Raw genomic sequence first — 25,579 nt, forward strand, 5'->3', positions numbered from 1 at the left:
ATTTGACACTTGTTTAACAGCAATGAAAATTTAATAAACGAAATGGACGAAATCCACTGAAAGCATTTAAAACGTGTCACAAACACGAATCACCTTGGTTAGGTCTAACACAAAGTTTAATTCTTATTGGTGTTTAAATTTTGCGTCAAGTTCACTATTCTTTTTTGATGTTTTATGTAGTTGAAATGCTGTTGATTTTTGTAGCGTGTTAGAGCACGACGTCATCATACCTATTCTGTGTTATAATTTCTGTTTGGGTTGGGCCGCTGTTGCAGAGCACATCTTGTACGTTCTGTGCTCCGTGCGTGTAGGACTCCAGTTCAGGTGTTTTGGAAGCATTTAATCCTGGGGGACGGATGCGCCTAGTTCCTCGTTCGCACGAGTTGTACCCCAGCTTTCGCGGCGACAGTCAGCATGGACCGCGCAAAAAGAGCAGGTGAAAAAAATATCGAGAAAAAGGTGCGTATGACAACATGAGCGCACCCTGCGCGGGAAATCACAATGGCAACATAGCAATACCGTGACTGTCCGGCTGTCTATCAGCACACTTGCCGTGAGCCGCTTGCCACGCATTTCTCAGGCGCGTCAAGGGCGTGCCTCCTCTTTCGGACATCCTCCTGCTATCCTCCGACGAATGCGAACCGGGCAGATGCCGCGCATTCTTGCACCTACACTTTCCCTCAGTCGAATGCGTTTGTTGTATAACAAATGAAATGACAAGAATTTTATTTCCTAAGGCATCGGTTTTTCGGCATAAATTTCTGATTACAAACGGAGATCGAGTGAATTAGTAAATTTTGGACTTTCTTCCGCGAGTGGCGACAAAGAGCCGAAAGCATACGAACGGATATATTCTAGAGTGTTACGCGCAAGAAGGAGTTCCTACGATGAGCAGGTCGCCAGGAGTGCTGCAGTGCTGTTCTCGATAAAGTCAGTCCTGACATTAATCTGACCATTTTCCGTTTATTAAAGGGATGGCAACGCAGCGCCGCGGCATGGCTGTTACTGCACACGCTTAACTGAGGCTATTAAGGCCGCCACTTAATGAGGCTATTAAGGCCGCCGCTTAACTGAGGCTATTAAGGCAGCCGCTTTACCGGCTAAAAACACGAGACGTTCAATTGAGGGATTGCCAACCGTTTGTGCGCAGGCGCGAGTAAGAGCAGGCGCGAGAGAGAAGATCTGGGGGCTATTGCTCCTTGAATATAGGACTCTGCCTAGGCGCTACGGAGGTTTCTTAGCGCGCGTTGTAGGCGTTTGTCCCTATAGGCGTGCCGGCATTGCGGAGTGGAGTCGAGTTTACGCTCGGACGCTGGCTGCCGGTGCGGTAAAATAGGTGAAGCAGCGGGCACTTACGCCCGATTTGGCGACCCCTTTGTTGGATAGACTGTCTCGTATTTGCGGCGCTCGTGCTAAGGCAGTCATGGCGGATCACAGCTTTCTCGCGCCTTACGGCGATGTACCTCGTAAATAACATCACAGATGTTTCTGTGGGAGCAGTAGCGACGGTAGTAGAGTCTGGGCCGCATATATTGATAATCTAGAGCGCCTTAGCAGCCGCGGTTGAACGCAAGTGGCTGAAAGGCCGCCGGTGACGATGACTGACTAAGCACTAGCGCCGCACGCGAGAGAAAGTCTCTCCGATATACCTTCAGAGTTCTGGCTGGTGTTGCAGAAGTCGTGGGGCGCGGTAGTGCTGAACTTAGCATCACAAGTTGGCGGCTCGACGTAATTATATTTATTCAATCGTGTTTTTTAGTCATTGTAAGAACGCATCATTATTTCGCATTGTTGGCGGCGCCTCCAGGGCACCAAATCGGCAACGGGGACACCAAAGCTAGAACCCGGACTGGTCCGTGGGTTGGGGCTCGCCGAGGCCTCCGCTACACCATTCACGGGCCGTCCTGCTTCCAGCTTTGGTCCCCCCGCTAGCCCCTTTGGTGCCCTGGAGAGCCTGCGCCGCCTGATTAATTATAACCTCAGGTGCTCTACTGAGGCCTGCGTTATCCGGTTACATGTGCCCTCCTGGAGCAGTGCTTGTAAAAAATCCAATCTATCGTCGCGGCGAAAAAAATCGATCCGCGACTTATACGACACCAGTCAGAACCTTATTAGTTTAGACACAGCGATCACCAAATGGGGCGTCCGTGCCCACTACCTCACTGCGCGGGCAGCCAGCGGCGGAAAGTAAACAAATTCGACCGCACTCCACAATGCCGGCATGTCTAGGGGAAAAACGCATTCAACACGCGTTAAGAAACCTCCTCCGTAGTGCCTAGGCAGAGTCGCATATTGAAGGAGCAAAAGCCTCCAGATCTTGTATCTCACGCCCGCTCTTACCCGCGTGTGCGCAGAAACGGTTGGCGATCCCTCAAATGAACGTGTCTTGTAATGTTCTAGGGTCCGTAGTGACGCAGGACATTGTAAATGTACCAGTTTATCTGTGTGCGCGAAACCCCAGCGATGCATTGCGAATAAGAGCGTGCTGCCCAGCAATACAATTCATTGCTTGTCATCGCTAGCCCCGTGAAGGTGCCTCTGTGAGCATTTACGCAGTATTTGAGTCTGTTGTACAATCCAAGGTGCTTGCGAATTGCCTCTGCTGGAGCTAACAGATCGCAGATGAACATCGTTGCGACGCCATAGCAATCGCATTTTGTCAGGTGAAGGCTCTTCTGTGCAGTTATGAAATCAGACTTCTAATGGAGGAAGGCGTTGCAAAAACCGTTTAGTACGTAGCGCTTGTGATATAAAGAAGTGCCATCGCACTGGGTCCAGGAAAGTGAGCGATTCTAGACGCTGATCGTGTTTACGACACCGCGGCTCTGATATATCACGGATGACAAAGCAGCCATCTCAAACGACAGCTGTGAAACGTTGTCGTTCGAGAATACTACGCACTCCCCAGCATCGTCGTCGACCACGACGCATCGACGCCTTGGAAGAAGTTACAGTGATGTGCCGATAATCATTTGCTGTGCGCTACGTCGCCACATTGCAGGCAATGAAACCGTCTTGTTGGGCCATCACATCCCGAGAAGATAAAAGCCGCGACGCTTTGTTTTTGATAGTGGTGCTCAGTGCATCACCGATGACAGTGCATTGTGCCTCTTTTATTTCGGCGGTCAAGATATGCCTCTCAGCTCAGCATCGCGTTTCTGTTGCCGGAAAATAGGTTGGGCGTGGCCCAACCATGGTAGGCGCACGCACAATAGTTACATACCTCGCGCGGAGCGTGACCTATGGTTTCGATTGACAGGCGAACTCGCACTCCTGCAATCGCGGACCCAACCCGCCCTCCTGCCGCCGCCCCCGAGTTGAACTGGGGAACACGGCGGCAGCAGCCTGTGTCATCGCATCCAGCGGCTGCAAGCGTCAATATGACTGTCTAGACCCGTTCACCTACATGATGGACGTAGAGCTTCAACGTCATTTTCGCCTTTCCAAAACGTCAGTGCGCTGCCTGTGTGACAAGTCAGGCAAAAACCCTCGTTTACGGAGACAGCGTGACGGAAAAATTACGCTTTCCGAGCACAGACTTTTGTGACTGGGGCGCGGAGGAAGAGTTCGTGCGATCGTTTCGGCCCGCTTCAATCGCTGTGCGTCCACCGCACGAGGACAGGTCTGGCGGCGCGATCGTAGTACAGGGGCGCCTGCAAGGACTGGGGGTTCAACCCAGACCAACCGACCTGCGAAGACAAAGTGGCCACGCGATATGTATAGGAGGACTCAGAATGGACGCCGTACTGCCTTCCGGTGCAACAGGTGCTGAAAGCAGTTGTCGCAGTTACACGGTACCGCTGCACGGCACGGGCAGAGAGGCGAAGGAAGTTACTTCGCCCACACGGGCCCCCTCGGCCGTCCGAACTTGCACCTCTCGAGGCGACAAATGATTTGGCTCACGCAGTGCGTGAACAAAAGTGTACACGTAGAAGGAGATGACCAGCGACTTGTTTCATCTGTTGGAGCACGCCACCGCCGACCGGAGGAACTACGCCCGTGTGATCCTGAGGGACGAGCGGCCGGCGCGACCTCCACTCGGTGGCCCCGGGAAGGTAGTGCAAATTGACGAGTGCCCGGCAAGAAAAAGTACAATCGAGGCCGCCTGATGGTGGAGGACAACGTTCCGCCGAAATTGCGATGGTTTTGCAGATCGTCGACCTTGGGTCTTTGGCATGGCATGCACGACTACAGGGGCGCTGAGAGTTTTCTAGGTCGACTGACGAGACGCGGCGACGCTAGGCCCCATTGCTGCAGCCAGTGTTCAACCGGGCACCGTAATTCGCATTGAAGAATGGGCCGAATACTACTGCATCCCCAGATCTAGTGGCTGCTAGCGGGGCGAGCCTCAATCTGCATTGGGAGACAGTCAACCACAGCGTGAACTTTGTGGACCCCATCACGGGCTCTGACACGCCAAAAATAGCATTTATTGTGAAAAAGTGAAGCGCCACCTCGTCAGCGATAGGTGCAAAGACCCTTTCTTGCGTTTTTTAGAAGCCATGGATCGCTCGGGGCTACCCGGTATGAAGACTCTTTCCTGCCGATGTTAGAAGCCATCACTCGGCGCTACTGGTTATGAAGCTGTATCACAAAGAAATAAAGCGCAGTTTTCCGACCATTTGCTTGCATGAGCGTTTTGCGGTATTCCGGCGAGCTTACATGGTAAGCACGCGGCAAACCACTTCTGCGCTAGCACACGCTCACTTCGTCTCGCAGCCTTACTTTAGCGTCAGCAACGAGCAATCAGCTGAAATTGCAGTGCGTATACCAGGCGTACACCAATCTGTGCTCGGAAATGCGGGCGCAAGCACGTAGCGAGCCACGCGAATCCAATCCAGAGTAAAGAGGACGGGGAGCGTTTCCCTGTGGTGTAACGCGAAACTTATTAAATCACAAATTAGTCTAATACACATTTAGCGTACCTCTTGTCAACCTTAAAATGCTTATAAACCACATTCAAGTGACTAATAATACTGTACTAAACGCATTTCTTTTATAACGTGCTTGTGCATGTAATGTACTCGGCGGAACGACAAATAAATGAAAGGAGGCACCGACCATGCCCCGACAGTACGATCACGGGAGCTCCAGCTTTTCGACCATCCATCTGGCAACGCCCAAGAGATGATAGACACCCAGAGTGCATCTAGATAAACCAATGAAACTGTAGGCGTGCCAAGAGACAAAATTTGTCTTTGTACAATGAAGTTTTTTCATCTTGGGGTGTCGCTAGGGCTCGTGAAGAGCCAGTGTCTCGCCAACCTCGGCGCATCCTGCATAGCACACCTGCACAATTTCGATGCAGGAAAGCCAAGAACTGTTGTAGATAATAGGCGCTGTAAAGTAAAGCTATCCCGTACTGTTTCGATTCCGTTTCTACAATCAGCCCTCCACGATTTGCCAAATAATTTTTGGTCACCCCCACTTCACCTGTCAGCCACGCAACGTAGCAAAACCGCGAATCTTAATCTGATAGGACATGCACACACTGATTATGAATAATTAGACCGCACAAAAGAAAAATAATTATTTCCGATTCTACATCTTTTTTGTCATTAGCACTCCGCTATTGCTCAAACGTTTTCGTGCTCCACCAATTTGGCCTGTCTGTATCGCGACGTCACAAAGCTGCGAAAACTCGCCACGTGAAAATGACGTGTACGCATTATTATGCCGAACAAAACTGAATTTTATTCTGGAACAACCGGAGACTGCCCCGTCCCGACAGGAACAAACTCAACATACCTGCCCACCGATCATCCTGTAATACATGGCTACTCGGAGTTGCCGAGGAACTTATTCGCCTATAATAAAAACTTTCGCATGGCAGCACAACATTGCCAAGCCCTTTCAGCACGCTTATGACATTGCTATGCAAACTCTACCTCGCTGAGGATCTGTTTTAGTGGCATTTTGCAACCTTGCGTTGCACGCCACCGCGATTGTCGACTACCCACCGGTAGCTAAGCAATGGGAAGCGGGCCAATCGCAGACGCCGGTAGCACCCTCCTCTTGCGGTCATCTATACTTTCACTGCATTGGCTCATTCCTACTGTAATCCTCCCCATAGCTGCGTGCTCCTCTACTCTTGCCAGCCAATTATATTACAAAGACGTGTCAAGATAAATAAAAATTACATTCTGGGGCTTTACCTACTAAAACGACAATATGATTGTGAGGCACGCCACAGCGGAGGACTACGGATTAATCTCAACCACCTGGGTATGTATAACCTGCGCCCAATGCACGGTACACGGCGGTTTGTGCATCTCGACCCCATCTAAATGCAGCAGCCGCGGCCGGGATTTGACACCGCGAACTTGACCTTAGCAGCCCAAAGCAGAAGACACTAAGCAACCACGGCGGGTCACCTGTCAAGCTAGGCTATGCTAATCGTTTTGAAACCAAACGAAAGTTACCTCCTATAAACGAGGAGAGTGTTTGATTGGTTGGTTGAAACAACGCTGCCGGTAGCTCCCTCATGCTCGCGTCGCCGGTTACGTAAATTGGACGTCAGGAGTTTGGAATAAAAACAGATTGGAAGAGTTTTATTTTATAAGGTCCAATAATAATAATAAAAATAAGCAGCACCATAGGCCATGCTGGCTGCAGAAGTAATGTAGGTCGTCAGAAGTTTGGAATAAAAACAGATTGGAAGAGTTTTATTTGATAAGCTCCAATAATAATAATAAAAAAAATAAGCAGCACCATAGCCTGTGCTGGCTGCAGAAGTAAAGTAGGTGCAGGAGGAGTGTTTCAGCTTCGGCCGTAGTTTGCTGCCGTCTTTTTCCTACGCTGGTTAGGCTCATTAAAAGTATGCCGATTACATAACCCATTCCAAATACAAGGAACCTGCGTCACAGCAACGCCATGGCCTCGGAACTGTTGCGGCGGCTGCGCAGACCTGATCTGTGGGGACATTCCCTAAAGATATTCACAACGTTGGCGATTCCTTGACCTGTGGTGAACTTGCAAAAGTTTCCGGCATCTGGCACCTGTGAAAGTACCTGAGCTGCGACTAGAAAGAGCGCACACAGGCCTAGGAATTGTTTTGTCGATTTCATATGTCACCTTGCCTACTTTCGTACTACCATCTTTCACGTTTCAAATATCTCCCTGCAGATGTCCGCTCTTTCACGGTGCAAGAAGTTGAAAATTTTGAGTCATTTGGAGAAATCGTTTCCACGTCCCTGCGAACGGTGTCTCCTACGTACAAGGCTAAGGAAGCGCTCTCCATGCCTCGCCGAGGGATGTTTTGTGTATACTGTCTTTTTCGGGGCTTGTTCGAGGTTGCGCTTGCCCATTCTTTACGTGTTCTGGCCTCCCGTATACGACATCGCGCTTCAAAAATATGCAACATGAACACTGGCCAACTAAACCGAATGGCCATCCCCTTGCTCCTGTTAGTCACTGGCACGCCTGCCATAATGGATATTTTAGCAAGCGCCATGGTTGCCCGACGGTTATAATCTTCAGCCAATCAACAGAGAAGCTGTACATATTTCTCAGGGGCGTTAATATTGTTCACAATGCGCAACGTGTGAGAATAAGTGCGGCGCGCTCATTGAGTGGTCTATCTACACTCGTCCAGTCCACTTAAGATTTGCACGCGGAATCGCACCCGACAGTGAATCCTCTTGCATCCATGGATGACCTCGTCTGCTCCTCAAGTACACCCTGTCCTTTACTGTTCTCAGCGGAGAAGGAGACAGCGCAAAAAGACAGGATGACAGAAAAAATGGGGCGCGGCGATGACTCGACCCTGTTTTTCGCGCTATGTGCGAACTGACATTCTCTAATGTCTAGTGCAGACGACGTGCACACCTCTGCCACGTGTCCTGAGTAGGCCTCGATGCCGTTGAAGTCCCCGCCAAGGTCATCTTGGTCCTGACCCAGGACCAGCACACCGGCGAAGAGATACTCGCCGGCCGCCCTGGTGTCCTGTGCCGTCACCCGCTGGTCCCAGTAGAAGACCCACTGACCGTCTGCGCTGTCCCACGTGATCGCGCAGTGATGCCACTGGCCGTCGCTGCGGAGAGCGCAACGCGAGCGGTGAGTGTCACGAAGAGCTTGGTCCTACTACTGGTCGTAGAAAAACAGTGACAACATTTAACGTTACAAAAGCGGAACGCTCGCGGGTAGGGCGACACGGCAGCCCTGCGGAGCACCGCTGTCTGAGCGCCCTCATGACTGGTGGCACTTCTTGGGCGGTGCTATGTCACGTGAACTAGCCAATGGTTATGGCACATTCGACTGCTTGTTTTCGATCACCACTGCGCAGCTTCGAAGGCCGCTTAAGGAAGTAGTGACGCCCTATAGCATTAGCAAAGCGGGAATAGCGCTACAAAAGTGCTTCCTGTGTGTTACACAGAGTCACTGACTTATTATACGATTATCAGAGCGTTCCGACAGCGCTCATAAACCCCGAGTGGAATGTGCCGTTATTTCGAGAGGCTGCCAACGTAGACACAAGGTAAAACGTAAGTTTAGGCTTACGGGGGCGTTAGAAAAGTCTTTTTCGTTTCGTCTCATTGTTGCGATACCTCCAGGTGTCTTTGGCGCCACGCAGAACAAGAGAAGTGGACGCAGAACGACGCTAAAGAAAGATAGCAGATGTAGTACAAGTAATAGAATAAGGAAGAACTGAAATTTGGGCTATAGTTGACACAGATTCATCTTGGTGTCTTAGGCACCAAGCAGAGAGCGTCTTTTCCTTAGCGTGTTCTGTCTGGCACCTACAAGACACCGCGATGAATGTATAACATTTAACACAAATTTTAGTTCATCTTCGGAAGGTGTCACGCAGCGCACTTTTTTTTTTGTGCTGCTGAGAATGAGGTCGCTCTCGAGAGATACGCTGCAGGCGCTGCTCACTTGGCCACGGCTTGCGTGTCGTAGCTTTCGCCGAACACGTACAGCAGCAGCTTGTTGGGGTCCGAGATGGTGAGCGCGTTGTCGTGGAGAGTCTTGGTGCGCGGGTCAACGAATGCGTAGGAGACCACGGTGCCTCGCTCCTTGGTCTGCGAGGTCTTAAGGTAGAAGGACAGCGTGAGAGCGTGCAGGGCACGATTCACCGGAAGCTTGGCGAAGTTCAGCACGGATGCGTTTGGGAATTGTAGAGAGAACTGCGACGAACGTACTGGACAGAAAAAAAGCAAAGGACTAATGTTGATCTCAGAACAACGTAAACAAATACAGGAGTCGCAACTTGCATTGCGTTTTTTCCACGTCACGTGTGGTAGTGTTCCGTCGCCAACGACATTTCTACAATTGCAGGCAGAACGAAAGAAACATTCTTTATAGCACTCGTCCCTTCAAGGTGCCTATATATTCCATCTTAGTAAAGTGCATAGAACATGGTCTTCGAACCTCGTATTATCCACAGCAGTACCTAGTGCAATCGAGATCGTGTTTTGTGTATGTGCGTTGTCATTGGGGAATCCACGATGCCGCCTATTTTTTAAGGGGCCCTCGCATTCAGACACCACGAGTCGCGATGTCAGTGACCTCAAAAGTGGAAGCCGTAAATAAACGCTTGGAGAAGAGCTGAGCTTGATGACTGACACCCGGAAATAGCGGCACTTGGATAAAGACATGCGCTGTGTCCTCTCTCTCGAAGGGCGAAGAAGGACGTGTCATAAAACAGAATAAACACATCCGACTGCTCACTGGCAGTAACTAAAAACACAAAACGCTTTCACTGGATCAATTAAGCGTCTTCTCGGTGTAGCTCAGTGATGATCATTGGTCCGAATATATCGAAGCCGAGCTCGTCATAGCCACCGACATATGGCGTCCTTATAGGGTATTTGTAATTTACGTAATTGGAGCTATGTACGAAAAGTTTAAACATGGCTGACGCAGTGACGTGCGCAGTGCGTGTATACTGTTTGTCCGCATCACGAACGTTACCTTGTTCTTTACTACTGACGAATAGCGTTGTCCATTCATTGTCGATGGCGATCGAGTCACGGCGATTATGTGCGTCCGCTTGTGCTCGCGCAACGCGCTTCAAGTCTTGCAAAGCAGCGACACAAGGAACAATGTTTCTACGAAGCTTCGTGATTACGACTGTTGCAATAAGCATTGTAAGAATTTCGCGCTAGCACGAAGCCTATATATCATATTTGACCACTGTAAATGCTTTAATAGATGCAGATTATCTGATATATCTGTTTTCGGTGCAGTTACGGATATAGAAACGTTGTGTCTGTGTTTGTGCGTTTCTTTAACTTCCCGATCTTGGGCAATTTTTGTAAAAGACTGAGGCCACAAATAAAAACTCCGTTTCCTAAAGTCGGCCACTTTTTCTCCTTAATGCAACAGCCTTAAGTGGTTCAGCGCGTAATTTTCCAAGTTTCGCTTTTCAAGCATGTTTGTTTGAAACGGTCGCACCCTAGTTGGCGCCGATGCAAAGCTTCCTCCTAATGAGAACATCTAATTACATGGCGCGTTTTTTTCTTTTTGGTTCCTTCGTTACCTCGCTCAGCTCCAACAAAGGGCAACGAAAGCTAGTTCTCAGAGGCGCAGTTTCACGCATATTATATATATTCTAACGGATACGAAAGGCACGGACAAGAAGAAAGAAGAGGAGACGAAGAGAACGAAGAGTGTGAGAGGCCGGGCTGCGCTACGATCACGCTACGATCATCGTCCATCTCCTGTAAATAACACAATTTCTTCGCAACTCTTCGTAACAGTTGTGGTGGAGGTGCGAGGTAATTGACACCCGAAGACGGAGGCTGAACCACAAGTTCTTCGACGGAGCCGTCGCCTTGCTGGACTCCCACCGAATCTACCGGAGTTGAATATGTTCCACCACGCAGGCGAACAAACGGCCCATTCCAACTGCTGCGCCGACAAGTTCCGTTCTACAACTGAGAGGTGCGCGTCCCTTCGCTGGAAGATCGGACGAAGACGTCGAGGAACGACTCACCCATTATCACCGGGTGAGTGCCGCCAACAAGTGGAACAGCGTTTCTCAGCTTTCGAACGTCGTGTTCTTTCTAACGGATACTGCGTTGTTGTGGTTCGACAATCACGAGGAAACGTTCACAACATGGGGAAGATTTCTTTCGGAAATCAAAGAGCGATTCGGCGACTCCGCGACGAAAAAGAAATACAGAACAGACACTACTGCAACGTGCGCAAGTACCAGGCGAAACCTGCACAACCTACATTGAGGCGGTAATAAAACTGTATAGGATGGTGGACTCTGTAATGTCTGAGGAAGACAAAATCGGGCACATCCTGAAAGGAATTGCCGAAGATGTTTACAATTTCCTAATCGCAAAAGACAACCTGGCTTCCGTGGCTGACATTATTCGGCACTGTCGCACTTTCGAGCAACTGAAGCCGAGGCGCATCACGCCGAAGTTTCGCAGGCTAGCCAATGTGACGACAGTTACAAGCGTGGACAGCAACCAGCCCCTCGATCTTGCATCAACAATCAGACAAATAGTTCTGGAAGAGCTCAGCCTGCATGCGCAAGTGACACATCCACGCACTCATAGCTTCCGCATACCACCAGATTTCGAGCCAAACGTGGCATCCTTCTCCCCATATTCTGCGGCGAGGGGCACTGAGGATTATGAACTCGCCCCCCGACAGCAGCCACGTCTCTACGACAGAGGCCCTACTTATGGCGCTCGACCACAACGAGAACAGCCCCGTTTTTATCCCCGAGGCCCTGTGACTGCTGTCAGGCCGCGATAAGAACAGCACCGACCCTACTACCACGACGTGACTTATGAACGATATAACGAATTTCAGCAAGCAGCAGAGACAGGTTATCCACATGACAACGAACTTTCTCGCCGCCCGCAGCAGCCTAGCATTCGTTTAGAGGAAGATGCTGTGAACCGCGACCCACCCGCGTGCTACAACTGCGTTTCCACAGGCCATATAACTCGGTATTGTCGCCAAGGCCATCAATCACGAAGCACACCACGGATGTTCTCGCCACCCACAACACGTACTTCATATGAATTGCGGACGACCGATTTGCTTCAAATGGACCACTTCTCACACGAGACCCGACGCAGCGATTCGCCAGCATCTGAGCGGAGTTGGAGTGCGGTTTTGTAGGCTTTGCGTAGAATCGCGTCCGCCTGTTGTACCTCACTCTTGATGGGATTGTAGTAAGGGAGGCTGTATGCCACTCGGCTGACCACCAGGCTTCTGACCAGCTTGAGTGTGTCCTCCTCTCGCATGCCGTGGCGTCTGTATGACATGCGCGTGATCATGCGGGTCACTTGTAGGGTGGATGCCTTGAGCAGGGCGAGGGTGTGGGTGCAGCGTTGGTTTGACTGTATCCACATCCCCAGGATTCTGACGAGCCTCTTTTCCAGTATCGGCTTCCTCTCGAGGTAGACGTTGAGCTTTCACTCGTCGCTGATGGGGAATGTGCGGTTTTGCTTTCCTATCCAAACTCTCAGGAGCTCGGACTTCTCCGTGGAGCACGCTAGCCCTCTTGCTCTGACGTAGTTCTCTACGCAGGTGGCTGCCTCTTGTAACTTCTCTTCTTTCTCTATGAGTCAGCTTGTGTTAACCCAGATGGTGATGTCGTCGGCATACATGACATGGCGTATGCCGTCGATTTCTTTTAACTGTTTTGCCAAGCCAATCGTGGCTATGTTGAAAAGCGTGGGGGAGACGATCCACCCTTGAGGCGAATCGTTGCCGTTTTGTTCGAAAGGAAGGCTTTGACGTAGCAGTAGACTCTCCTCCCGCAGTGCAGGTCGTTCATGCCCGTGAGGATACCCTCGTGGCTTACATTGTCAAAAGCCCCCTTGATATCCAATACCACTATTATATTCTCCCCGCTCCTGGGGGTATTCTCGAGTACTTCTTTGATTTGAAGCAGTACGTCTTGGGTCGATAATTTTGCTCTGAAGCCGAACATGCTGTGGGGATACAGTTCGTTGTCCTCCATGTACTGTTGTAGTCTCAGCGTCACCACTCGTTCGTACACTTTTCCGAGGCACGATGTGAGCGAGATCAGTCTGAGGTTCTCAATTTGCAGTTTCTTGCCCGGTTTATGAATCATGACTTCCTCCGCATGCTTCCACTCCTCGGGGACGGTCTCCGCTTCACAGTGTTTGTTGAGAATTTCGAAATATCATTGAACAAGTTATTTATATCAGCACATTCCGAACAAAGCTCGCGTAGCGAAGACGGACACAGACACACTCAGTGTTCTTGATGAAGTGATTGCACCATCGTGGTGCCTGACGCCCGCTCGTGTTTCTGCAACTACTGTTGACGCTGATTGTGTTGAGCTTGTAGTTAAACCTCTCCGCATAAACTGTGCTAAAAAAGATATACTTGTGCCCTGCTCTGTCGTGTGCATGACGAAAGGAGTCGCCACATTGTGGGCGCTGAACTGTTCCGCCATGCCGGTTGTCCTTCCTCGCGGTATCAAATTCCTCTGTTCGATGAAGCGGCATGAAGCTCAATAGTGGCACTAACTACGGCCGTCTCTACAGCTTGCTCACCTGGCGATAATCGCCATTCTGAAAAGCTAATGCTTGGCATGATCAGCAAGGCTCTCGGCACATGGGAACGGCAAGCACTGGTACAAGTTCTTGCCAGGCATGAGGCTGCATTCGACTTCACGCATGGAGATGCACCCCTTCATTTACCGTCGTGCCGCGGTCGTCACAGAATAGATGCCGGCTCAACAAACCCCATCCGCCAGAAGCCCTACTGAATGTCATCCTCCGAGCGCAAAGTTATTGCAGAGCAAGTCAAGGAGATGATGAAAAAAGTGTCGTTCAAGAGTCGTCTAGTCCATGGGCAGCCCCAGTAATCCTGGCCCGAAAAAAAGATGGCTCCTGGAGATTCTGCGTGGATTACAGACATCTAAACGCAGTGACGAAGAAGGATGCGTATCCACTACTGCGAATCGATGACGTCATTGATTGCTTACACGCTGCTGCTTACTTCTCAAACCTTGATTTGCGATTGGGGTATTGGCAAATACCTATGGACCCTGTCAACAAGGAAAAGACAACTTTCGTGACTCCAGATGACCTATTCGAATTTAATGTTATGCCTTTTGGCCTTTGCAATGCTCCTGCCACCTTCGAAAGATTCATGGACGCAGTACTACGCGGTCTAAAGTGGGAGGCATGCATGTGTTACCTCGATGATGTTGCAATTTTCGGCCGCACATTTGAAGAACATAACGAACGCCTCAGCCTTGTTCTCGACTGCATCTAGACAGCTGGACTGGTTCTAATCTAAAGAAAATGTCGGTTTGGCGAACGTCAAACACTGGTCCTGGGACACTTAGTTGACAAGGATGGCGTCAGACCCGTTCCTCGTAAGATTGAAGCGGTGAGCACTTTAAAGCCACCGCAGTCAGCACGAGAACTTCGCTCATTCATTGGCCTATGTTCGTATTCCCGTCGTTTTGTTTCCCGGCTTGCCGACATCGTTTACCCATTAACAAGTACTTTGCGACAAAATGCATCCTTCAGTTGGACTCTACAGTGTGATGCATCATTCTCTCAACTGAAGTTTATACTAATGTCAGCACCCCTCTTGCGTCACTTCGATCCATCTTGCCCGACTGAAGTTGACACTGTCTAGTGGAATCGGGATAGGAGCTGTGCTTGTACAACGTTACAGTGGCGCAGAACATGTTGTCGCATATGCCAGCCGTTGCCTGAGCAAATCTGAACGCAATTACACGGTTACGGAGCAGGAATCCATGGCAGCTGTTTTCGCCATACAGAAGTTTCGGTGTTATCTTTACGGTGAACCATTCAAGATTATCACCGACCATCATTCTTTATGCTGGCTGGTCGGTTTGCGTGATGCCTCTGGTCGCCTCACACGTTGGGCGCTGCGCCTCCAGGAATACGACTTTGTGGTATCGTACAAGAGTGGCCGTCGTCACGCTGACGCAGACTGCCTCTCGCGGATTCCTGTTGCGACTACCGACTGCGATGCTGAGAATTTTGACGATTGTCTTGCTGCTGTTACTTCTACGTTAACTGACGCGGCAGACTTTCAGCGAGAACAACGGAGTGATGTTACCCTCGATCCGCTTTCTGTCGCCGCCCGTACTTCTCAAGGCAGCGGTCGCTTTACTGTCCGGGATAAATTGCTCTACAAAACTAATTACTCCGGGCATGGAGCGCGTTTTCAGCTTGTTGTCCCCGAGAGTCTCCGCTCCGACGCTCTGCGCGCCATGCATGACGATGTGACATCCGGCCATTTCGGCTTCGTACGAACGCTACACCGCACGCAGGAGCGCTTTTACTGGCCCAAGCTGTACGAAACAACCAAGCGCTATGTCGCTAGTTGTGAAACGTGCATACGTCACAAGGGACCGACCACCGCCGCCCCGGGCCCCCTTCGGCCACTGAAACCGCCCAGTACGCCGTTCGAGCAAGTAGGCTTCGACTTTCTGGGTCCATTCCCGTTATCTTACACGGAGAACCGTTGGATAATTATCTGCGTAGACCATCTTACACGGTGTGCAGAAACTGCAGCCATACCGTCTTTCACCGCTGCTTGCGTGGCCGTCTTCCTGCTGCGTTCCGTGGTCCTTCGTCATGGCCCACACGTGTCATCATCAGCGACCGTGGTCGCCAGTTCACTGCTGATGCCATTGAAAAGTTACTTCGTTTGTGCACTTCACAGTTCCGTCATTCCACGCCGTATCATCCACAGACCAATGGCCTCGTGCAAAGGACAAACAGAACGCTGACTAATATGCTTGCCATGTACGTCTCCTCCAATCATAAGAACTGGGACGACGTGCTGCCCTTCATCACTTACGCATACAACACAGCGAAACACGAAACCACGAACTATAGCCCATTTTATCTCCTGTATGCAAGGTTACCGCGAAGCCTTCTGGACGCTTTCTTACCCTTCATTCAGCACAGTGATGATTCTTTATCGAAGACTTTGTGTCTCGCCGAGGAAGCCCGTCGAATAGCTCGTCTTCGTACTCTGGCCTCGCAAAGTCGTTCGAAAGAGTGATACGACGACCGTCACGTACAAGTATCGTTGGAAAAAGGTGACTTGGTCCTTTTTTAGACACCGTAACGCAAGCGTGGATTGCGCCAAAAGTTCTTGTCACAATATTCAGGCCCATCTGTAGTTGTGGACCGCCTGAGCGAACTCACTTACGTCATAGCTCGCCTCCTGTGCAATGGTCGGCGATCAAGCAGAACTCAGCTGACTCATATTGCTCGCCTGAAGCCTTTTTACCCTGCTTGTCCATCCTGACTCGCCCCACGGGCTTCGTCTGCTTACGGGGAAATGTAACGGATACGAAAGCCACGGACAAGAAGAAAGAAGAGAAGACGAAGAGAACGAGGAGTGTGAGAGGCCGGGCTGCGCTATGATCACGCTACGATCATAGTCCATCTCGTGTAAATAAAACCATTTTCTCGCGTCCTGGGCATGTTTGTCGAATACAACGGCGGAAACGGAACTGCTCTCCGCAAGATTATCGCAAAGACGGACAACGCTTTCCGCCTCGTTCGCAGAATCGCAAACCGGCATCGAGGCATGAAGGAAAGCAATCTTCTCAGGCTGATCAATGCCTTCGTACTCTGCCACCTCACGTACACGATTTCTATGCACAACTGGCTCAGAGCGGAGCGAGACAAGCTCAACGTTCTTATCCGCAAAATAGTCAAGAGGGCTCTCGGGCTACCCATCAGGACCCATACCGAGGATCTCTTGAAGCTGGGGGTACATAACACCGCCGAGGAGATTGCCGAAGCCCAAGAACGCGCGCAACTCACTCGCCTGGGCACCACAGCAGCAGGTAAACGCATCCTCGAAGAGCTGGGTTACCACCCTGCGGGATTCCCGATGGTCAGTACCCCGATCCCTAGGTGCATTCGAGACAAGTTCGAAGTCGCCCCTGTGCCCCGAAACGTCCATCCCGTCCACAACGAGGGCAGACGCAAGGCCAGAGCAGCCGCCATCCTCAAGCAGATCAAGCGACACGACATTAGCGCAAGCTTCGTCGACGCTGCGGAGTACAGTGACGGGAAGACCTTTGCCGTCGTTGTGGTCGACTCGGGCGGCAACATTTCCAATAGCGCCTCAATTCGCACTTCAGACCCCGGTGTCGCCGAGCAAGTCGCCATCGCCCTCGCCCTGCTAGACGGTCGTGGGTCCGAAATTTATAGTGATTCCAAAACGGCAGTTAGGGCTTTTCAAAAGGGTTGCATCGCCAAGGAAGCTGTTCGTCTTCTTAGCGGCTCGAGTCCACATGCTCTCACAAACCATTCAATTCACTGGTTTCCCGCTCACGTAGGATCGGTCGAGGGTGCTCCCCCGAACCTCAATGAGTCTGCCCACGAGGCTGCGCGTGACCTCACCGACAGCGCTTCCTCTATAAGGAGCACTGACTCCCCTCCTCTCTACGGTCACAGGGACGCTCCCGCTACTCACAATGAGATTATTAAATATTTCTACATGTCCAGAAGGGTCTTTCCACCCCCTCACCCCAAGTTGAATAGGGCGCAAGCCGTTTCCCTTAGGCTCCTACAGACCAGCACATATCCGTGTCTGTCCGCTCTCCACGAGGCTTACCCCGACGTGTATCGCGACGACGCCTGCCCGTCCTGCGGCCAGACCTCCACTCTACCTCACATGCTCTGGGAGTGCGGGTCGACATACCCCAAGTACATCAAGGAGGAGTGGGACTCGCTTTTGCGTAGCCCCGCTCTAGAAAAGCAAATCCTGGCCGTCCGGCGTGCCCGCGACCGGGCCGGTGGGCTAGACCTGCCGGTCCCGACGTGGGACTAGCCGGGTGCGCGACGAGTTCGCGTCCTCGCCGGACCTACAATAAAGTTTATTCACTCACTCACTCACTCACTCGCAGCTGTTCGTAACACTACATATATATATATATATATATATATATATATATATATATATATATATATATATATATATATATATATATATATATATATATATATATATATATATATATTGTGACATGCTGACGAAGAAGATGTCAGCTTGGTCGGAAGAAGACGACGCTCTGGACTGCGCGCGCTGTCTACCATCTTGTCAGCCGCCACGATTATTGTAAACATCCTGTAAATATACGTCTGACTGTTTTTAACCCCGTAACATTTTTGGTGGAGGTTGCGGGACCATTATCAAGACGGATTTACGCAGCGGACGCTCCTCGGCTGCATCTACAATGCCAGTACAAGGCGAGGATGCTTCGGGCCCGTCAGCACACACGCCCACCGTCGTTCTAGCACAACTCCGCGGCCCAGGAACCTTTTCTGGCACCGACGACACTGATGTTGAAGACTGGCTTCAACTACATGAGCGGGTGAGCTCCAGCAACCACTGGGATCAGACCATCATGCTCGCTAATTTGATATTTTACCTCGCGGGCACGGCACGCGTCTGGTTTCAGACCCACGAGGACGAACTTACCAGCTGGGACATTTGTAAACAGAAGCTGAAAGATTTGTTTGGCAAGCCTGTTGGACGTCAACGCGCCGCCCAAAAAGACCTCGCTTCGCGTGACCAGACGTGCACCGAATCCTACCTCACGGACGTGCTCGCTCTCTGCCGCAAAGTGGATCCGAAGATGTCCGAACCTGATAAAGTTGCACACGTCATTAAGGGCATAGCAGATGATGCCTTCCACCTCCTTGTTTTCAAGAATTCTTCCACTGTGCAAGCCATTATTACCGAATGCCGGCGGTTTGAAGAAGCCAAGAGTCGCCGCATGGCCAAGCCATTTCCCCGCCTTCCCAACACGGCTGCTACGTCCACCTGCGAAGACATCCGCAGTCCGCCCACGCCCGATCGCTCTGATGACGTCCTACATATCATCCGACGTGAAATAGAAGCCGCATCTCCTGTCACAACCCCAACCCATGACCCCAACAATTGCCAGGCGACCGTCTCACTGATACAGCCCATCGTGCGCCAGGAATTGGCCAACATTGGCTTGACCAACGTCTGCTCAGTTAATCGACCTGACTACACTCCGTCCAACACTGTCATACGCACCCTCAGCCTGAATGCCCCAACGCGGTATCGCAATCCGGCCGAATGGCGCACTCCAGACGACAAGCGTATATGATTCACTTGTGGCCGTATCGGCCATATTTCACGTCACTGCCGGTCTTCATGGATTCTGTTACAATATATATATGCGCCCGTAATAAGTGGGACGAAGCGGCCAAACTGAGCCATGTTCTATTCTACCTCCTTGGTGTGGCCAGCCTGTGGTATAATAATCATGAAGCAGAGTTTCAGACATGGTCCGAATTTAAGACTTCCCTAGCCGATGTATTTGGTCACCCTGCTGTTCGCAAGATGCGTGCCGAGCAGCGTTTGCGAGAACGAGCACAACTGCCAGGTGAAACATTCACCAGTTACATTGAAGATGTCCTGGACCTATGCCGGAAAGTCAATTCGACCATGGCGAAGTCTGATCGAATCGAAAACGTCCCGAAGTGCATAGAACAGGACGCCTTTAACATGTTGCTGGCCGAAAATCCTCGCTCTGTGGCCGAAATTACCACACTGTGCCAGAGCTATGAAGAACTCCGCAGGCAGCGGTCACTGATGCGTCGATCTCTCTCGCGTGACGAACAGCGTTTTCTCGCTGGTTTGGCTGCAATGTCCGACCCGGCAGCTTTGCTCGCAGAAATGAAGGCGTTCGTCCGCGAGGAAGTTGCCCGGCAACTCTCATTGATGGATTTTGCAGAGTCGTAGTCGGTACATGCGCCAACGCCGAGTTTCGCGCCTCGGCTTCGCCGTGCCATAGCGCAAGAAATAAACGAAGTTTTGCCTGAGCACCACCAGCACGTTCCTGCGGCTACGCCTCACAGCTACGCCGAAGTCATGGCCAGGCTCCAACAGAATCCGATGGCTGCGTCACTCAGCTACGCGGAAGTCGTCACACAACCCCAACAACTCCTTCAACGGGGACCTCTCACGTACACCGAAGTCCTAGCTATGCCCCGACAACAGCCTGACATGCGATCACGTCACCAGCCGCCCCGTCCAACGCGTCCTCCCACATAAATGGGACTTGCCGCAGCGACTCGGTGGTGTACAGCAGACAATCAATCTACCGATATGTCTTGCGTGCGGCTACGCAGGCCACGTCGCACGCCACTGTAGTCGCGTGCAGTCGCCTAGCGCTGCACCATATGCGCCAAGTCGTATGGTGGGTTCACTGCGCCCATATTACGACGACGAACCTCGGGCTGCGTCACCACCATTCCGCCGGTCTGCCAACATACGCCGCTCACCTTCTCCACGCCGACGCTCCCCATCACCGATGCGGCCTCGTCCCGTAGCTCGGGAAGAGGAAAACTAATTGTCGCAGTCCACGAGGCAAGTGCTGCGACGCCGTCGAAACGCGCAACTCCTCAACGTAGTCCGACCAATGTGATAGACGTGTTAGTTGACGGTGGGCGCACATATTCCCTCATGGACACGGGAGCCGCTGCATCAGTTATGGACGCAAAGCTTTGTCGCTTCCTTCGAAAGGTCACGACGTCCCTTGCAGGATTCTCCCTCCGCACAGCAAGAGCACGGCGTATTCACCTGATAGCGGCGGGCACCGCTCGTGTTCTCATCGAAGCCGCTGTATACGCCGTTGAATTTATTGTGATTTCATTGTGCTCCCAAGAAGTTATCCTGGAGTGCTCTCTCTCACCCGCCACAATGCCGTCATTCATTGCGCACGGGCCGACCTAGAACTGTCGCCGATCTCAGACATAACGCTTGCCGATAATGCTTCTTTTGCGAACAAACTACTCGACAGGTACGACACCACCGTGCCTCCGAACTCGTCAATGATTGTCTCTATGCATTGCAGCAGCCTCGCCGACGTCATCGCACTACTTTCTCCATCTAGCCACTTTTTTACTCGAAAAGGTCTGCTGCTACCTGTTGCGACAGTGAACGCCGAACAGGGCTCGCAGCTATTTTCGTCTGTAACCCCTTCTCATACCCTGTGATGCTGCTTCAAGGCGAATGCGTTGGCTATCTGGAAGCGATTGACGCCGTAGAAGTTACGGATGTTCCCGAAGACACGTCCTGCGCCAGTTACAGCACGCTCGGTTGTCTCTCTACGTCCGACCCTTTGCCCACAGTTGTATTCGATTAATCTATTATAGATGGTCTCACCCCAGCTCAGCGTTCTCAGCGTCTGCTCATCTTAGGGGAATTTCGTTCTTTTTTTGATGTTGGGGAACCTTCCCTGGCCGGACGTCTGCTGTCATGCACCATATTGATATTGGCTCCCAATTGCCATCGCGGCAACGGCCATATGACGTCTCTGCCGCAGAACGTCGTGTGGTTAATGAGAAAGTGGACGAAACGCTTCGCCGCGAAGTGATCCGACCGTTAAACAGTCCAGGGGGAACCCCTGTCGTTCTTGTTGCGAAAAAAAAAGACGGCTCTGTACTGTTCTTTATAGACTCTCGGCACCTGAACAAGATCACTCGCAAAGATGTATACCCGCTACCGCGAAAACGTGACGCTATCGATAGCCTACAAGGAGCTGAATTCTTTTCATCCCTAGATTTACGCTCCAGATATTGGCAAGTGCCCATGGCTGACGACGATGGACCGAAGACAGCCTTTGTTACACCCGACGGCTCATACGAATTGAACGTCATACCGTTTGGACTTTGTAATGCGCCAGCAACCTTTGAACGCATGATGGACACAGTTATGCGCAGTTTTAAGTAGCAGACGTGGATATACGTTACCTAGACGACGTTATTTTTGCCCCTGACTTCACCACGCATCTTAAACGCCTCCGGCGTGTTTTGACGTGCCTAAGAAACGCTGGCCGTGAACTGAACCTAAAGAAGTGCCGATTTGCGGCGCGACAGCTCACGGTATTAGGTTACGTCGTCTCGAATGTTGGAATCCTCCCCGATCCAGCCAAACTTCGTGCCGTCGCCGAATTCCCTAAACCGACGTCCGTGAAAGAACTGCGTAGTTTCGTAGGCATGTGTTCCTATTTCAGGCGCTTCATCCGTAATTTCGCCGGCGTCATATAGCCCCTGATGAACCTCCTTGGAAGCAACGGATTCGTGGTCGTCCAAATGCGACGAAGCGTTCGTAAAGCTCCGTCGTTTGCTGACGTCTCCTCCCATTTTGCGCCACTACGACCAAACGGCACCGATTGAGGTACACGCAGATCCCAGCGGTGTTGGCCTCATCACTGTCGTAGCGCAGCACAAACAAGGGTTTGCTGAATATGGGGTGGCATATGCAGGCCGTACGCCTACTAACGCCGAGACCAATTACACCGTCACGGAAAAAGAATGCCTGACGATCATCTGGGCGCTTACTAAGTTCCGGCCCTATGTATATGGTCACCGATTCGATGTCGTCACGGACCACCATGCACTATGCTGGCTGTCGTCACTGAAGGATTCCTCAGGACGTATCGCCCGCTGGGCACTTCGCTTGCAGGATTACGATATCCGCCTACTGTACCGCAACGGACGCCAGCATGCTGACGCTGACGTCCTCTCGCGTTCTTCCTTGCCTGACGACAATGCCTGCTGCTCACTATCCCATCTTCCCGTTTCTTCCATCGACATTGGGACCATCGCTTTCGAGCAGCGCAAGGAGCCCTGGATTGCATCCATCATAGACTTCCTTACTGGTTCGTCATCGCAGCCAACTACTCGTGCGTTGCGTTGATCCCCTGGTCGAGGCCCTCGGAGGACTCTGGGGGACTCTCCCTGCGCCGCACTATCAAGGAAGTTTACCTCCAGCTCCGTCTCCACAAGCGCCTCTACCCCCCTCATCCATCACTCACTGTGCCGGAGGCTTGCCTTCTGCGGCACATCCAAATCAATGCACTGGTTACCCCTTCCCGCCTCTTTCTCTATCGCTATCGCCCCGACCCCTCCTGTCCCAACTGCGCCTCTACTTATGCAGACCTATCCCATTGCCTATTCTACTGTCCGGCTGCTCAGCAATCAAGTTCCTATCCTCCCCCTTCACTTTCCATCACCACTTGGCTCGACTGGCTTGGCGCTGAAGGTGAAGAACAGCATCGACTGGCCACACAGGCGGCCGATATGCTCGGCCTGTAATTTTGGGCTGAATAAAAGTCTTATACTACTACTAGTTATGCAGGATTATTAAACTTCTTTATTCATCATTGTTGGGCACATTGTCTTGCGATTTCTGTACCGCCATAAACACAGCTATCTGTATCGGTAGTATCACTCTCTTCTCCTTCCATGTTGAATGCGCACGCCTATTCTCTGGCAAGCGGTTATATAGTCGGCCTCCGCGATAAACACGCGCTTGCGGCGAACGTCAAACGACAACGCATAGCGCGCCGCAGTGGCCACCTGCGCCGACTCCGAACACGCTTACGGAGCGAATTCCGACATATGCCGGCACGCGCGAAGCGCGGTATTGACTAGCGTAGTGAAGCTTTTCGCTTCAAAATGCAGTTGTTCTCTGTATGCTTAATATTCTGCAGCGGCTCCATTACATCGCACATCGCCAACTGTTGTTATTCAGTCGGAAACGCAGCACTATATATTCTGTTTTCCGCTGTGAACAATTATGTGCGAAGATACAGCTTCTATATCGCAATTTTCGCGATTGTTAGGATCCGTTGCCTGTTTTACTGAAAATTGAAATAGCGGCCTGTAGAGGAGCTATCATTTCTTGCTTACTTCGATCTGCCTGTTTTACTGAAAATTGAAATAGCGGCCTGTAGAGGAGCTATCATCGTGCGTCAGTCAGATACAATGAGTACAAGCCCTGAAAAAATTAGCATCAAGTATAACCGTGGTATTGCAGGTGATGAGCGCTAGCTAGTCCACATAGCGTTTTTTTAAGTTTTAAGGCGAAAGCCTTTAGATCTCTATGTTTCAAGGTTGCGTTGTGAACAGAAAACATCACGTGACCCAAAGGGGGCCAGAGGCGACCCAAATCATGTCCATCCTGTATAAGAGAATGATTAGCCAAGTTAATTAATGACTCATTAGTGATTGAATTAAGGTGGATTAGGGAGGATTAGAGTGTATTCAGACGGATTAGGGTGGATTAGGGCTGATGAAAGAGTATTAAAATATATTATGATGAATTAGGGTGCATGAACAACGATTAGGCAAGATTAAGGTGGATGATTGAGGATTAAGGTGGATTAGGGTTGATAAAGTTGGATTAAGACCGATTAGGATGGATTATGGTTTATGGAAGTAGATTAGAGTATACTAGGGTGTATTAAGCACGATTAAGGTGGATTGAGGTGCGTGAATGAGGATTAAGGTGTATAAAGGACGATTAAGGTGGATTCAGGAGCATTAAGGCGGATTAGGGTGGAATAAAGTGAATTAGGGCTGATGAAGGAGTGATAAGAATAGTTAGGGTGGATTAAGGTAGATTAGCGTGTATTAAGGATTAAGGTGCATGAACGAGGTTCCGGAGGAATCGGGTGGATTAAAGAGGATTAACGTTGTAAAGTCTACGGTAATAAAAGTTAATCTATACTAATCCATCGTGCACCTTAATCGGCCTTAAACCCCCTTAATGTACCTTAATCCATCTTAATTCTACATAATCCGCCTTCATCGACCCTAATCCACCCCAATTCTTCTTAATGCACCTTAATTCTCCTTAATCGACCCTAATCGTCCTTCATTCACTCTAATCCACCTTCATCAACTGTAATTCACCTAATCCCCATTAATGCACCTTAATCCTCTTTAATCCACCCTAATCCTCCTTCATTCAATTCAATACACCCTAGCCCACCACAATCCTCCTTAATGCACCTTTATCAACCTTCATCCACCCTAATCCACCTTCATATACCTTAATCCATCCTAATCCTCCTTAATGCACCTAATCACCCTAATCCGTCTTCATTCACTTTAATCCACCATATTCCTGCCTAACACACCTTAATCCGCACCTTAACGCACCTTAAACGAACCTTAAGAAAATATCGCTTCGCCAGTGCAATGGAACGGAGGAGGACCCCCGGCCGTTCGACATGTTTAGGCCGTTGGACATGTTGTGTGCGCCGCGGCGTTTCCGCTCTGCGCTGTGGTTGCCTATACGTATGCTCGTTCTGACCGTAATTTACGTTTCGTGCTATTTGTGTTGTTTCAGCCGACCAATATTTGCCCGTGTATTAACCGAGTGAGGAAGACTAGGGGACATCACCTATGACTTCTTCTGAAGACACGTTCGCAAAAAGGAGCGAAATACGCCCTCACCCGCAGCGCACGTGGCGCCCTCGTAGAGCCCGCTGCAGTGGCAGGTGAACGAGTGGCGGCCGTCCGCGCAGGTGCCGCCGTGGAGGCACGGCTGCGAGGCACACTCGTCCACGTCTCGGTCGCACAGGTCGCCCTCGTAGCCTGGCGCGCAGGCGCACTCGAAGGAGTCGGCCCCGGTGACGACGCACGTGCCGCTGTTGGCGCACGGGTTGGGCGAGCAGGCGCGCTGCACGAGTTCGCACCTTTCGCCCGTGAAGCCCTTCGGACAGCAGCAGCGGAAGCCCTGCGAGTCAGCGTCTGTGAGGATTCGTCTCAAAACAGTGACCCAGCACAGG

The 25,579-nt window shown here is 51.0% G+C and overlaps 1 protein-coding gene across 1 annotated transcript in view; it reads right to left on the reverse strand.

Moving 5' to 3' along the window:
* LOC126536037 (sushi, von Willebrand factor type A, EGF and pentraxin domain-containing protein 1-like) overlaps positions 1–25,579 on the reverse strand; it is a 279,450-nt gene that overhangs the window by 80,053 nt on the left and 173,818 nt on the right. Inside the window, exons 20-22 of the mRNA XM_072287493.1 lie at positions 25,245–25,527; positions 8,878–9,142; positions 7,828–8,032 (exon numbers count right to left, since the gene is read on the reverse strand). Coding sequence (XP_072143594.1) covers positions 7,828–8,032; positions 8,878–9,142; positions 25,245–25,527 — 753 coding nt within the window. The remainder of the gene's footprint in view (positions 1–7,827; positions 8,033–8,877; positions 9,143–25,244; positions 25,528–25,579) is intronic.

Source organism: Dermacentor andersoni, chromosome 4 (genome assembly GCF_023375885.2).
Source record: "Dermacentor andersoni chromosome 4, qqDerAnde1_hic_scaffold, whole genome shotgun sequence".
In the NCBI taxonomy this organism is placed as follows: Eukaryota; Metazoa; Arthropoda; class Arachnida; order Ixodida; family Ixodidae; genus Dermacentor; species Dermacentor andersoni.